Below are 11,816 nucleotides of genomic sequence, written 5' to 3' on the forward strand. Positions count from 1 at the left end.
TGCCTCCAAATGGCCTGTTTCATAATTGTGGGATATTATTGTGCATCCCACTATTGTGGAACACCTAAATTTAACTGATATTTTCACAAAAAAGTTGTCAAACCATGTATAAAACATCACTTAGCTTGAGTTTCATTGGTTTCAGTGTGTGAAGTCATTATTTGGTAATTAATATGTACTCCTGGAGAGATCCAAAGTTTGTTTACATTCGTAAGAAAAAAGTGTTCCGAATTTGTGGATTTCAAGGGTCATAGTAATTCTTCAAAAACTTCATATAAAAGTTAAAATTTGCAGATGTTCGATACAGCATTCGAAAGATCGCAAGAAAAGCTTTCAAATGAAGGTAAAAGCGAATCATTAAGTTCAATCATCGATTTGCTATGATTTTTTGAACATTGGCCGATCTGGAAACCGTTCTGAATATGTTGGATGACTGTAGTGCTACCAATGAGAAGCACGAAAATTCATCGGCTGATTGAATTTCTTCGAAAAGCTGTTTGTAAACAAGGAGTCTATCCCCCTTTGACTTTACGTGAACTGTCACTTGAGCATAAGAGATAGACTGCTTGTTTACAAACGCTGATTCGCCCTAATCAACTGTTCCTACGGATTTCATCCCTGCTTTGTAACCTAAAAACTATTTAAACTGTTCTTAGTGAAAAATTGTCAATAGAATTCGATTATGCAGTCCGTTTTTTCATTGACACACTACTTCTTGGTACTTTGGAAACCTAATTTACGAGTTATTTATTATGAAAACATTTATTGATGTTATCATTTTTAGTCAAGATTAATACTTTATTTTATTTGATTTTTTTGTAAAGCAGGAATGTTATATTTTCTTCAAAAATATTCTAGTATTAACGATCATTTTAAATTCTCTTCCACTGAACTGTCAGAGAGAGTACAGGCAGGCAAACTGCAATCGACCATCCATTCCCCAGTTTCTACCTGTGTCGTTGCAGTCAGCCAGCTGTCCAACAACGAAAGTCGCAGTCAGTCAGTTCAGTTCAGTATGTCATCCCCTCAAAAGTGCACAAAAATAATAACAAAGCTGACGATGATGATGATGTGAACAAAAGAAAGAGTGTTCACTTTTGCAGTTTCATTGAGATAGGCTACCCCCAGAAAAAAAGTGAGGAAAAAGAGTAGCAAAATCTTGGCATTTTTCGTCGAAGGTTGTTCACGTCATTCTGAGGAAGAGTGGATTTTACAGTTTTGTATGGATCAGTGACCCAAAAAGGATCCGATCGGAGTGTCCCTACGACGTAGAAAAACGGGGATCTCAAGTTGTTGAAAAGCTGTCTTCGCCACCGTCGTCGTCCCATATTGTGGCAGCCAATGTTATCAGCTGCGGAAAGTTGGCCCAACTAACGACCAAGACGATCATGGATTACATGTTGGATGCGTACGTGGGCTACGACATCGGTTCCGTGGCCGAACCCGACGACATCCCGCGGACCGATGACACCGTGTGGATCCTTGGCAAGCAGTACCGAGCGATTGAAGGTGATTGCCATTATTGACCAGTCTTCCAAGGTTCAGCCCCCCTCCAGAATTAGTGCATAGTGTTGTGTGTTGAGAACTTCGAGGACAGCCGAGCTAAAGTCCAAAAACAAGCAAATCCACCAATACAAGTGAAGATGACTCACTACCAACCCATGAGTGATGTGTGTATGTGGTGGACAAGAGATATGTTTTGGTTTTGGAAGCCATGAATGGGCGACGACGATGTTAATGCACTGAATTGGATTTGAATTGAGTATTGTTATTGTTGTACAAGTGGTGATGAAGAAGGTGATGGTGATAGTGTTTGGAATGTTTAATTTTTATAATGTTCAGCAATGTTGATTTGCCATTTAAACACAACTATTCCACACACACAAAAACAATAAAAAATATTTTTAAATGAATTGATGAACTATTGTCATTTTTGATGTTCTAACAGTTTTATTTTTTAAGAATCATTCAAATGTTTCAAAAGTCGATTATTTATTATAAAATAAGTGTTTTTTATATACCAGTAAATTTCACTGAATTTTCATCAATTGAAATTTCCAAATTTGTACTTGGAAGAAAATTGACTGAAATTTCAATTGTAAAACAGTTTTCAAAACAACTAAAATTAAAACAATGATATTTCATTTTGCTTTAATGAAAATTCAGCAACAGTTTGAGCGATCATTTGCAGAAAATTCAGCAATTGTTGCTGGTATTTCTGTTATCATGATTTGATTTTTATGTCGAACTAAAAAAACTGAATGTTAGCATTGAGGTAGGGGAAATTCTCGTATGTTTGGCAGGTCAAGCACTCGCCCCTGAAATTTGCCCGAAAATGGTCAAATTTCCACTTTTCAGCAATTCTTCATAAAAAATCCGAGTTTCGTGCTAACTATTTTGACAGCTGGAAATTCCCGCCTTACCTTATCCAATCTCGCAAACAAAGCAAACTGACGTTTCTGCAAACAAATGCAGGCAAACAAACAAAGCTCGAATTAAAAATTCTATATCACTTTAGCGTAGTTTAGGAGTCATACTTAAGCTCGACAATCAAAAATAAGTTATTGAAAAAAAATCATGATTCGATTATCCGAAGTTTTGATTAATCGAAGTGAAATTTTTACGACGGATAATCGAGTATGGAGTATTTAATAAATATAATCGTAAACAGATAACATATTTTCCAAATTTTAGGATATTTTTTTGTCATGTTATTTTTAAATTTATTTTTTTTACATTTTTTAGACACCTAAAAAAATGATAGGGAAAAACCTCGTGTGTTTGACAGGCTAAGGACTTTGTCCTATTTCCATCAAACTTCATTTAAAAAAATATATATATTTATCTTGGCTTTGATAGGGTGGCCACTCGGGAAATCGGGAAAGTCGGAAAAAAGGTCGAGAATTTGCCTTACTCCGCAAAAAATCGGGGAGGTCTGAAATTTGCCTGAAAAGTTTGTTTGTAATATTTTGTACAATTTTCAACTCAATTGCATCAGATTCGTTTTGAGCATATAACAAAAAAAAAAGGATTTTATTTGTCGGTTTACGGATCGAAGTAGTCATGCGCGAGATCGGACGTGAAATTTGTTCGGTGCCGAAAATTTGACGTTTTTCTTCGGTTTAGAGTTATTTTTCATTGTCAAATTCCAAGAAAGTTTTTTTTTTTTTTTTTTTTTGGGAGGGTGATCCAGCCGCACATCGTTGATGTCGAAACCTCTAAACTGGGCCCTCGTCCTGTCACGTCCGTCAGTAGTCTTGTCGTACATTACAACTAGAATCAGATCTGCCAATGAATTAGTACACTTCGACCAAATAAACACTGACGCTGTATGGATCTGACTCTAGAATAAATGCACAGTTGTGGGTTATTCATAAGTCCAAAATGCTCAATTATTCATATAAGTCCAAATATTCATTTGCGGATAACTACCTAACTTGAATTGAATACAAGATTTAAAGCAACCTATCCGAAAGCTACTCTTATCTCAAATCCCCGACATTTCAATTATTAACCAAAAATCGTTTCTTTTAAAACCTGTCTGGCTTCTTTTAAAAAAACAAAAAAAATTACAGTTGATATTTTACAAGCCGTGAATTGAAAAAGAGACGACCATTTGTTCGTCAGAATTCCAGTAGATCCTCGATTCGCAACAATGGTCGATACAATCATAATCCGACAACCGTTAATTCAACAGATCAACGAATTTAGTCCGATATCATTTCACTATTGATTGATCGAGACTCTATGGAAATTTTGACAAATCAGGATGGTTTTTATGCTACTTGAATGAAAATCACCGATTCTGATAGAATTACTAAATTCACTGTTACTAATTTTGTCCCTAAATAACTAAAGGCAAAGTATAAAAAGTTGATATTTATAGTTAAAATCCTAAATTCTACAAACACTATTTTTTTAAACCCGCATCCTAACCTGACACCCACATTAAGATAGGGAAAAATCACATATGTAGCGGTTCATTGTACAAATGTGATATTTCCACTATCAGAGAACCTCCTTGTCTCGATGACAGCTTACCGGCCATCGATTAAGCCCTGAGACTACGCCAAAGTGGGTTCTCGCAGCATGAAGTGGTGTCCATGTGTAAAAATGGAAGCTTCAGCAATATACTGAACACTTCGATTTTAATTCCACATCGAATCAAATCATACTCTTTGCCAAACAAGCATCAAACCTATGACACTCATTATGACAAAGCCCAGGGATTGTCAAATTCCAAGAAAGTTTCTGATTATTTTTTTCGGATTTGTTTGTGCACCGGAACGGAACGGCAAGACCAGAAGTTGTTCACAACCTGCAGATGCCTGGATTCAATGATGTTCTAGTGAAGCAACAGCATCGTATTCGATGTATATTCGGTTTGTCGAATGCTTTGGAGACCCTTGGTGAGATCTTTCCATCCTTTTTTTTTTTTTTTTTTGCTAGATAATTCATATTATATTCTATTTATCAAATGCAATATCCTTCCTACCCCACCCCATCTACCATGTCCTCAATCCAGATTCAACCCCCCACCCTTCTCCCTTTTCCCCCTCCATTAATAATAATAATTACTTGCCAAATTTACACTTACACACCCAACCACAACTCATTCGGAGCATTTGGTACGGTATGTTCACGCATCCTTCCTCCCCTGTTGATTCTGTGAAATGTGATCCGTTCTCAGAATCTGTCTCTGCGGTTAATGCAACGCAGTAGGCCTGGCCGCTTTAATTTTTGCAATACATGTTCGGGGTTACTCGGATGTAATGCAATCATTAGTATTGACAAAAAGGACTTGGGCGTAATCTAACCAAAAGATCTTCCAGGATGCTTTCTTCGGACTGGCTGCGCTTGTGTTGGATTAGATTAGATTATATGTCGGTTTAGCTAATATCTAAAATCACTAGAGCTCAAAATTCAACGATTTTTGACCAAGGTAATTTGTTATTCTGTTTTCATTTTTGATTTTTTTTTTTCAATTTTAAGAACACGGAAATTGAAAAAATATGAAATAAAAGCAGATTTAAGAAAATTGAATTTAAGCCTTTAAAAAAAGTTTTAAAAGAATTTGTTGCTTAGAAAATTTCGCATACTATGAGAAATAAAATAATAATTCTTATTTAACTAGATTATGTTAACAACGTTAAGCTTTCATTTTTACAAAAATGTCAATCGTTTGTTTTTTTGTTCGATTTTAATGAATTTTGTTCGATGGTCAATATTAACTGTTTTCTAAACAGTATTAATTCTATGAGGAAATGCCTATTATCTAAGGTTCTGGAAAAGTCGATAATAAGTGCATTGGCTGAATCTATTTTGGCCAGGATATTGTTCGTCATTCACTCCGACTTGATGTCCCATAAATCCTGGAAGTTGCGTTGAGTTAAACTCATCAACACATTTAAAGAAATATGTAAAACTAAAATAAATTACAAATTATAATATGCACTCAATTTAATTCGCACAACTTCACAATGACATTTTGTATTTTACCGAATAAAGGATCCATTACATTTCCGCAAACAAACAAACAAACTCGCAAACTTATTTGCGGCAGACTCGCAAACAAGGCAAAATGTACGCTGGCTGACGTTTGTACAAACACCAGGCACACAAACAAATCAAGCAAACTGGCAAACTGTCAAAAAGTGCGAGTTTGTTTGTTTGTTTGCCGTAGTGTAATAGCAACTTAAGTATACCTTTCCATTACCCATGAACTTTGATGATCTTGCAGCACTGTCAAGAGATATCGAGATTTAAAGTGGATTTCTGGAGTATTTTTAAAGGTCCTATTAATCAAAATCACCCAAAAGGCTTGAATTGAACATTTTTGTTTATGAGACCTTTAAAAATAAACTAGATTTTTTTTTTGAAAATATCAAGGTCAGATGTTGTACATTGTGTTCTGACATAAATGAAACCTGTGCTGCCCTTCTGATAAAATGTTAAAAATATACCCCATCTTCCCCCCTGCAACCCGCAGACCTCGACCAAATCCGCCGCGACGTTCAGAGCCGGCTGTGGTGCACCTACCGGCGCGGTTTCGTCCCCATCGGCGGCTCGCAGCACACCAGCGACAAGGGCTGGGGCTGCATGCTGCGCTGTGGCCAGATGGTTCTCGCACAGGCCCTGCTCCAGCTGCACCTGGGCCGAGACTGGGAGTGGACGGCGGAGACGCGGGACGAAACGTACCTGCGGATCGTGAACCGCTTCGAGGACAACAAGGCGGCACCCTTTTCGCTGCACCAGATCGCCCTAACGGGGGAGTCGTCCGAGGAGAAGCGGGTCGGCGAGTGGTTCGGACCGAACACGGTGGCACAAGTGCTCAAGTATGTTAGTTGGGACTTTTTGGAGATAATCTTTTCAATGATTTTTTTTCTTTTAGGAAACTAGTAAAATTTGACGACTGGTGCAGCGTCGTAGTCCACGTGGCCTTAGACAGCACGCTGGCCACGGATGAAGTTGGTAGGTTCTTCAAGCACAATTTAAGTAGATGTTCCTAATTTTAAAATTCCAACAGTGGAACTCTGCGAGGACAAATCCGACGCGGGAACCAGCTGGAAGCCCCTGCTGCTCATAATCCCGCTCCGGTTGGGCCTCAGCGAAATAAACCCAATCTACGTGGCAGGCCTTAAGAAGTGCTTCGAGCTGGCCGGAAACTGCGGCATGATCGGAGGGCGCCCTAATCAAGCCCTCTACTTCATCGGGTACGTCGGCGACGAGGCGCTCTTCCTGGATCCGCACACCGTGCAACGATCCGGCAACATCGGGGACAAAACCGGCCTCGACGAGCGGGAAATGGACGAGTCCTTCCACCAGCGGTACGCCCGGCGGATCAACTTCAAGGCAATGGACCCGTCGTTGGCGCTGTGCTTTCTGTGCGCGACCCGGACAGAATTCGACGACCTGCTGGCGAGGTTCGCCGAGGACCTGAACGGCGGCAGCTGCCAGGGCCTGTTCGAGGTGACCAAGACGCGGCAAGCGCCGTGGACGCCGACGACGGCCTCGTCCACGTCCTCGCGGAAAAACAGCGAACCAAACGAAACCTTCAATGAAATCTCCGCCACGGAAATCGTGAATGAGGGTAACTTCCGAATTTTCCCTAAATTTGGTGCAAAAAACTCAACAAAAGACTTTCTATTCCCCCACAGAATTTGAAGAGGTGGAAAGCAGACCGCTTGACGAGTCGGATGAAGAGTTCGAGATCATCGCGTAACGAGGCGACCGGAATCTGTACCGATCAACGTGTTTAAAAGTGCTTTTACAGGAACAAAAAAAACACAGAACTCTCAGCTTGAAATATCGCACTCTGAATCACATAACATTTTTTTGTAATGAATCGAAATATTTTTAAAACTGAAAACATTGTTTGATCTTTTTTATCCGGTACGATAAGCTTCATGAATGCAAATAATATTTAATATTTAGATTGGTGTTAAATGCACGACTTTTTTCTGTTAACCAAGGACTAATTAAGGAATACTTTTTCGTATAATAAATAGAGAAGCTTTGCCAGTCGTTTTTAAGTGTAAAAAAATAAATATTGGATAAAGAAAGAGGGGGTAAAACAACTTGCAATTTTGTAAAGTGCATCATCGATGGGAAAGATTTGTATACACGAAGGGACCGTGCGAGGATATTGCATTATGAGAAAGAATAATAATCATGTTAAGGAAATCGGGTTTTGACTGTGACTTACCGAAAAGGAGTGTTGAAGAATGCCCTCTGATCTGCTCAGGAAGAACGTATTTCAGGACCTCTATTTGATTGTCCACTCACTTAATTATAAAGCTCATTAAACTGTTTCACAATATTCAACCATCTTACTTTAATTCACCGTATTTATTGTTTAAAACTTAAAAATATTCATCCGGAAGCCGAACACGAGTGGTTTTAAAAGGTTTTAAATTTGCGCGCCGAAAACTGAACAAATCCAAAACATTAGCTACACGCTGACTAAGTTCTAATCAAATTTGAAGCAAAGTAACCCGCAACCATCATGTCTTTTATACACCCTTACCAAAAATCATTCAGTTTCCGTCAAAACCGAACCAACTCAGAAGTAAGTAAATGTGGCATCAGTGCGACGTGCAAACACTGCCTGAATTTGAAGCCGCACCAGACAGAAACGGGGGGCGCCTGGCGGTCGTTTCGAATTTTAATAAATGAATAAGCAGCCTTATCTTTTCAGCACTTTTGCATGAATAAGGAACTGATTAACCACTCAGGGCATCTCCAGCGCTGGGGTGCAAATCAAATTTGCACCCGGCTTATGAATACCGAGATCAAATTTGCCACCTTGAAAAAACTCCGTCATCCCCACCGCTAGGGCAGCAAATTTGCCACCGAAATAAGCCCACCACGGGGGGCAAATATGGGTTTTTATCATTTTTTGCTCTTGTTTACCTTCAAAATCAATAATTATGTGTTGATTCATGCCTAGAAATGCTAAAAGTTTATTAAACTTTTTAATCCTTTTGAAAATTTCAAAGAATTTCATTTTTCGAAAATGTCGACAGTTAAACCATTTGCTACCCGATTTGATTCCCACCAAATTTGCTCTCGAGTTTGCCCCCGAGTCTCCCACCGCGCGTAGCAAAGCAGGTATCAAATTTGATCTCAAGTTCATCTGTAGAAGAAAAATATGTGTCGGTACCTGTCGGGTACTCATTTTCTGATACCCGACAAGTACCGGCAAGCCGGGGGCAAAGTTTTGAAAGCGTGTTTCGGATATTTTTGTATTTCTGCTCTATGTATGATTCAAAAATTCAAAAATTCAAAAATTTAAAAATTCCAAAATTCAAAAATTAAAAAATTTAAGAATTCAAAGATTTAAAAATTCATAAATTTAAAAAAATAATAATTCAAAAATTCTAAAATTGGGTCTTAAAATGAAGCTTCGATTGCTGATGTTATTGTTTACAGCGATAAAGCTTATTTTTCTGAGTACAATGACCCTTTGTACGACCACAAAGAGTTTGAAATGGATTTTTAAATCAATTTTGAAAAATTATCCTCGCGGTCCTTCTTGACAGAAAAGCTCCTTCTTGACAGCTCCTTCCAAGGGGGCCATAGTTGATCCATCGAAAAAATGTTGTCTTGTAAATTTTTTTGCATTATTAATGAAAAAAGTGATCAGAAATGGTTTTTAATCGTAGATTAAACCCAATTAGTACCCAATTGGGTACTAAAGCCCTATGTCAATTTTTATGTACAACGGTAAAAAACACGATCAAAAACCATTTCTGATTACTTTTTTTCATTTTAATGCAAAAAAAAATTGACAAGACAACATTTTTTCGATGGATCAACTATGGTCCCCTTGGAACGAGCTGTCAAGAAGGAGCTTTTCTGTCAAGAAGGACCGCGAGGATAATTTTTCAAAATTGATTTAAAAATCCATTTCAAACTCTTTGTGGCCGTACAAAGGGTCATTGTACTCAGAAAAATAAGCTTTATCGCTTTAAACAATAATATCAGCAATCTAAGCTTCATTTTAGGACCCAATTCCAAAATTCAAAAATTAAAAATTCAAAGATTTTAAATGTTTTAATTTTTTCAAAAGTTTTTAAACTTTTTCAATTATTAAAAAAAATGTAGGAAAAAAATCATTTTTTTTTCTTTTTTTATTTTTTTTTAATGTTTTTAAATTTTTTTGATTTTTTTTATATTTTATTTTTTTTATTTTTTTTTATTTTTGAATGTTTAAAACTTTTTTATTTTATTATTTTTTTTTTTAAATTAAAAAAAATATTTGTTTTATTTTTTTTGTAATTTTTTTTCTTTTTTTTTCATTTTTTTATTTTTTTTATTTTTTTATATTTAATTTAAATTTTTCTAATTTTTTTCAATTATTTTTGAATAAAAAAACAATTTAAAAAAAAATGTTTTTTTCCGAGGATGATTCAATTTTCCGTGAATTATTCCATTTGCCACGGTAGTAAACCAGCAGAATTGCCGTTCAAGAGCCAAACGACATGCGACACCTAGTGTTGAGTAGCAGAACAGAACGAAGAATGTCGATTGAAATTTCCGCCCTTTGAGGTTATGTATGCGAATTCTGTTTTGTTAAATTACAGCGTTCACAACAACTTTTGAGCAAAAATTCGAGCTGATACTTTGTTAACTTATGATGCTCTATCATTTTAAACAATATTATTTTTTCAAAATTATTTTATTTCAAATATTTTTTTTATTGCGTTAATTTATAGAGGGCAAAGAGTTAACAATCGTACTACTTGAATTTTTTCTCAAAAGTTGTTCTATGAGCTGTAAATTCAATTTTAAGTTTGCATTCCTATGTAACCGAACAGCGAAAATCTGAATCGTCATTCTTCGATGCTTTGCGCCATCTGTCGGAATTTTTGAGCTTTTGATCGCGAATAGCAGGTAGCAAAGTGAAATCCCGAAGAACTGAGAGCAAATTTGCTACCACGACAGGTACCGCGGTGGGGTTGACGTCGGGTGCAAATTTGATTTGCTTCGATGTTTGCTACCCGCGCTGGAGATGCACTCACTCGTCGCACACGGAAGTTGCAAATGGTCGTGACTGCAGAACTTGAAAGCAGCAAGCTGGAGATTTCGGCACGTACGACCAATTTTTTGCGGAATAAACAAGAGTATTTTTTAAATTGCATTATTAGAAAAAGTGAATCATCAAACAAAGATAAATATTTTTTTTTATTTTGCCCGCATCTATGATTACTAAGATACCTTAAGATGGTTTAATGGACGTCAGCCATTACATCATTTTTCAAACTAGAAAGATTGTTTGCGGATTAGTTACCGTCTGTCAAACAAAGAACTTTAAAAATACGGCCATTAAAAAAAGCTACTTTTAAAAACCCAAGTCATGAGTACGTAGTTTTGCGATTACAAACTCCTGATCAACTTAATTAGATTTCTAAACTCGACAGGTTGCTACCTATCATCCTTTTTCTCGTCAATAAAATGTTACCTTATGGCATTTTCTTTAAAACTGCTTTTGGAAAACTCGAGTCGTGGAATTAATATGGCGGACAATCCCGTATCCCCTTAGCCAAACTAAAATACTCCAAATGAAACAAATTAAACTCTATAATTTTTAATTTATAGCATCTGGGGCAACACTAGAAAGGATGGATAAGCATTAGGGTGGGAACGTTTTTCAAAAAGTTCTCGGATCAAGTTTTAGTATGGTTTCCCTTGTAGGGCATGCCCATAGGGACTTTCATGCCAAATATCAGCTCATTTGGCTGTAAACTGGCTGCGCGCATCAGGGTTAAAGTTTACATGGGAATTACTATGGGAAATTGGAACTTTTTGTTCAAACGCTCCTACACTGCCCATGTTCGCATAAATGTCCCATATGCAAAAACAGCAAGCTGAGAAAAATGCTAAACAAGTTTGTCCCACACATAAGGCTACGTGTTAAGTTTTCACGAAAAAACTGGAATTCCTCCTGATTTCTAGAACAAATTACCGGATGTTATAGGCTCTTTTGAAAGAGCACCCGATTTTGAACCAAACTGCATCAATAACTCAAAAGTGACGAAATATGGGACATTTATGCGATCATGGGCAGTACAGGTCTGGCAAAATCACGCGCCAACTTCTGGTATGGTCAGGCCTATAGGGAATGGTCTGGAGAACACTTTTCCCGAAGAGAGCATATGGATTCATTGTCCCTAGACCTGGCGCATCGGCAATCAATCCGATGTCTCCGGAATCAATGGTTTCCCTCCAGAAAGCATAAAATTTTCCTTAGCATGCTATGAAAGTTTGATGAACCCCGCGACGCCATACGTCAGGCAGCTACCACGTGGTTGAAA

At 37.3% G+C, this 11,816-nt stretch overlaps 1 protein-coding gene across 1 annotated transcript; it reads left to right on the forward strand.

Moving 5' to 3' along the window:
* Nucleotides 1-965: 965 nt before the first annotated feature.
* LOC6036001 (cysteine protease ATG4B) lies at nt 966-7,683 on the forward strand. The gene is made up of 5 exons (XM_038256012.1): nt 966-1,509; nt 5,990-6,335; nt 6,392-6,471; nt 6,527-7,090; nt 7,158-7,683. Exons 1-5 carry the CDS (start codon nt 1,389-1,391, stop codon nt 7,220-7,222), a joined length of 1,176 nt encoding a protein of 391 aa, XP_038111940.1. The 5' UTR covers nt 966-1,388; the 3' UTR covers nt 7,223-7,683.
* Nucleotides 7,684-11,816: the final 4,133 nt, after the last annotated feature.

The sequence above is a fragment of the Culex quinquefasciatus genome, chromosome 2 (genome assembly GCF_015732765.1).
Source record: "Culex quinquefasciatus strain JHB chromosome 2, VPISU_Cqui_1.0_pri_paternal, whole genome shotgun sequence".
NCBI classification, from domain to species: domain Eukaryota; kingdom Metazoa; phylum Arthropoda; class Insecta; order Diptera; family Culicidae; genus Culex; species Culex quinquefasciatus.

What these genes read in the sequence shown, in the direction of transcription:
- LOC6036001 (XM_038256012.1), top strand. Translation starts at nt 1,389, where the DNA reads ATGGATTACATGTTGGATGCGTACGTGGGCTACGACATCGGTTCCGTG. An exon ending in ACGGTGGCACAAGTGCTCAA is followed by an intron (nt 6,336 to 6,391) that starts GTATGTTAGTTG and finishes TTTTTCTTTTAG; the next exon opens with GAAACTAGTAAAATTTGACG. An exon ending in CACGGAAATCGTGAATGAGG is followed by an intron (nt 7,091 to 7,157) that starts GTAACTTCCGAA and finishes ATTCCCCCACAG; the next exon opens with AATTTGAAGAGGTGGAAAGC.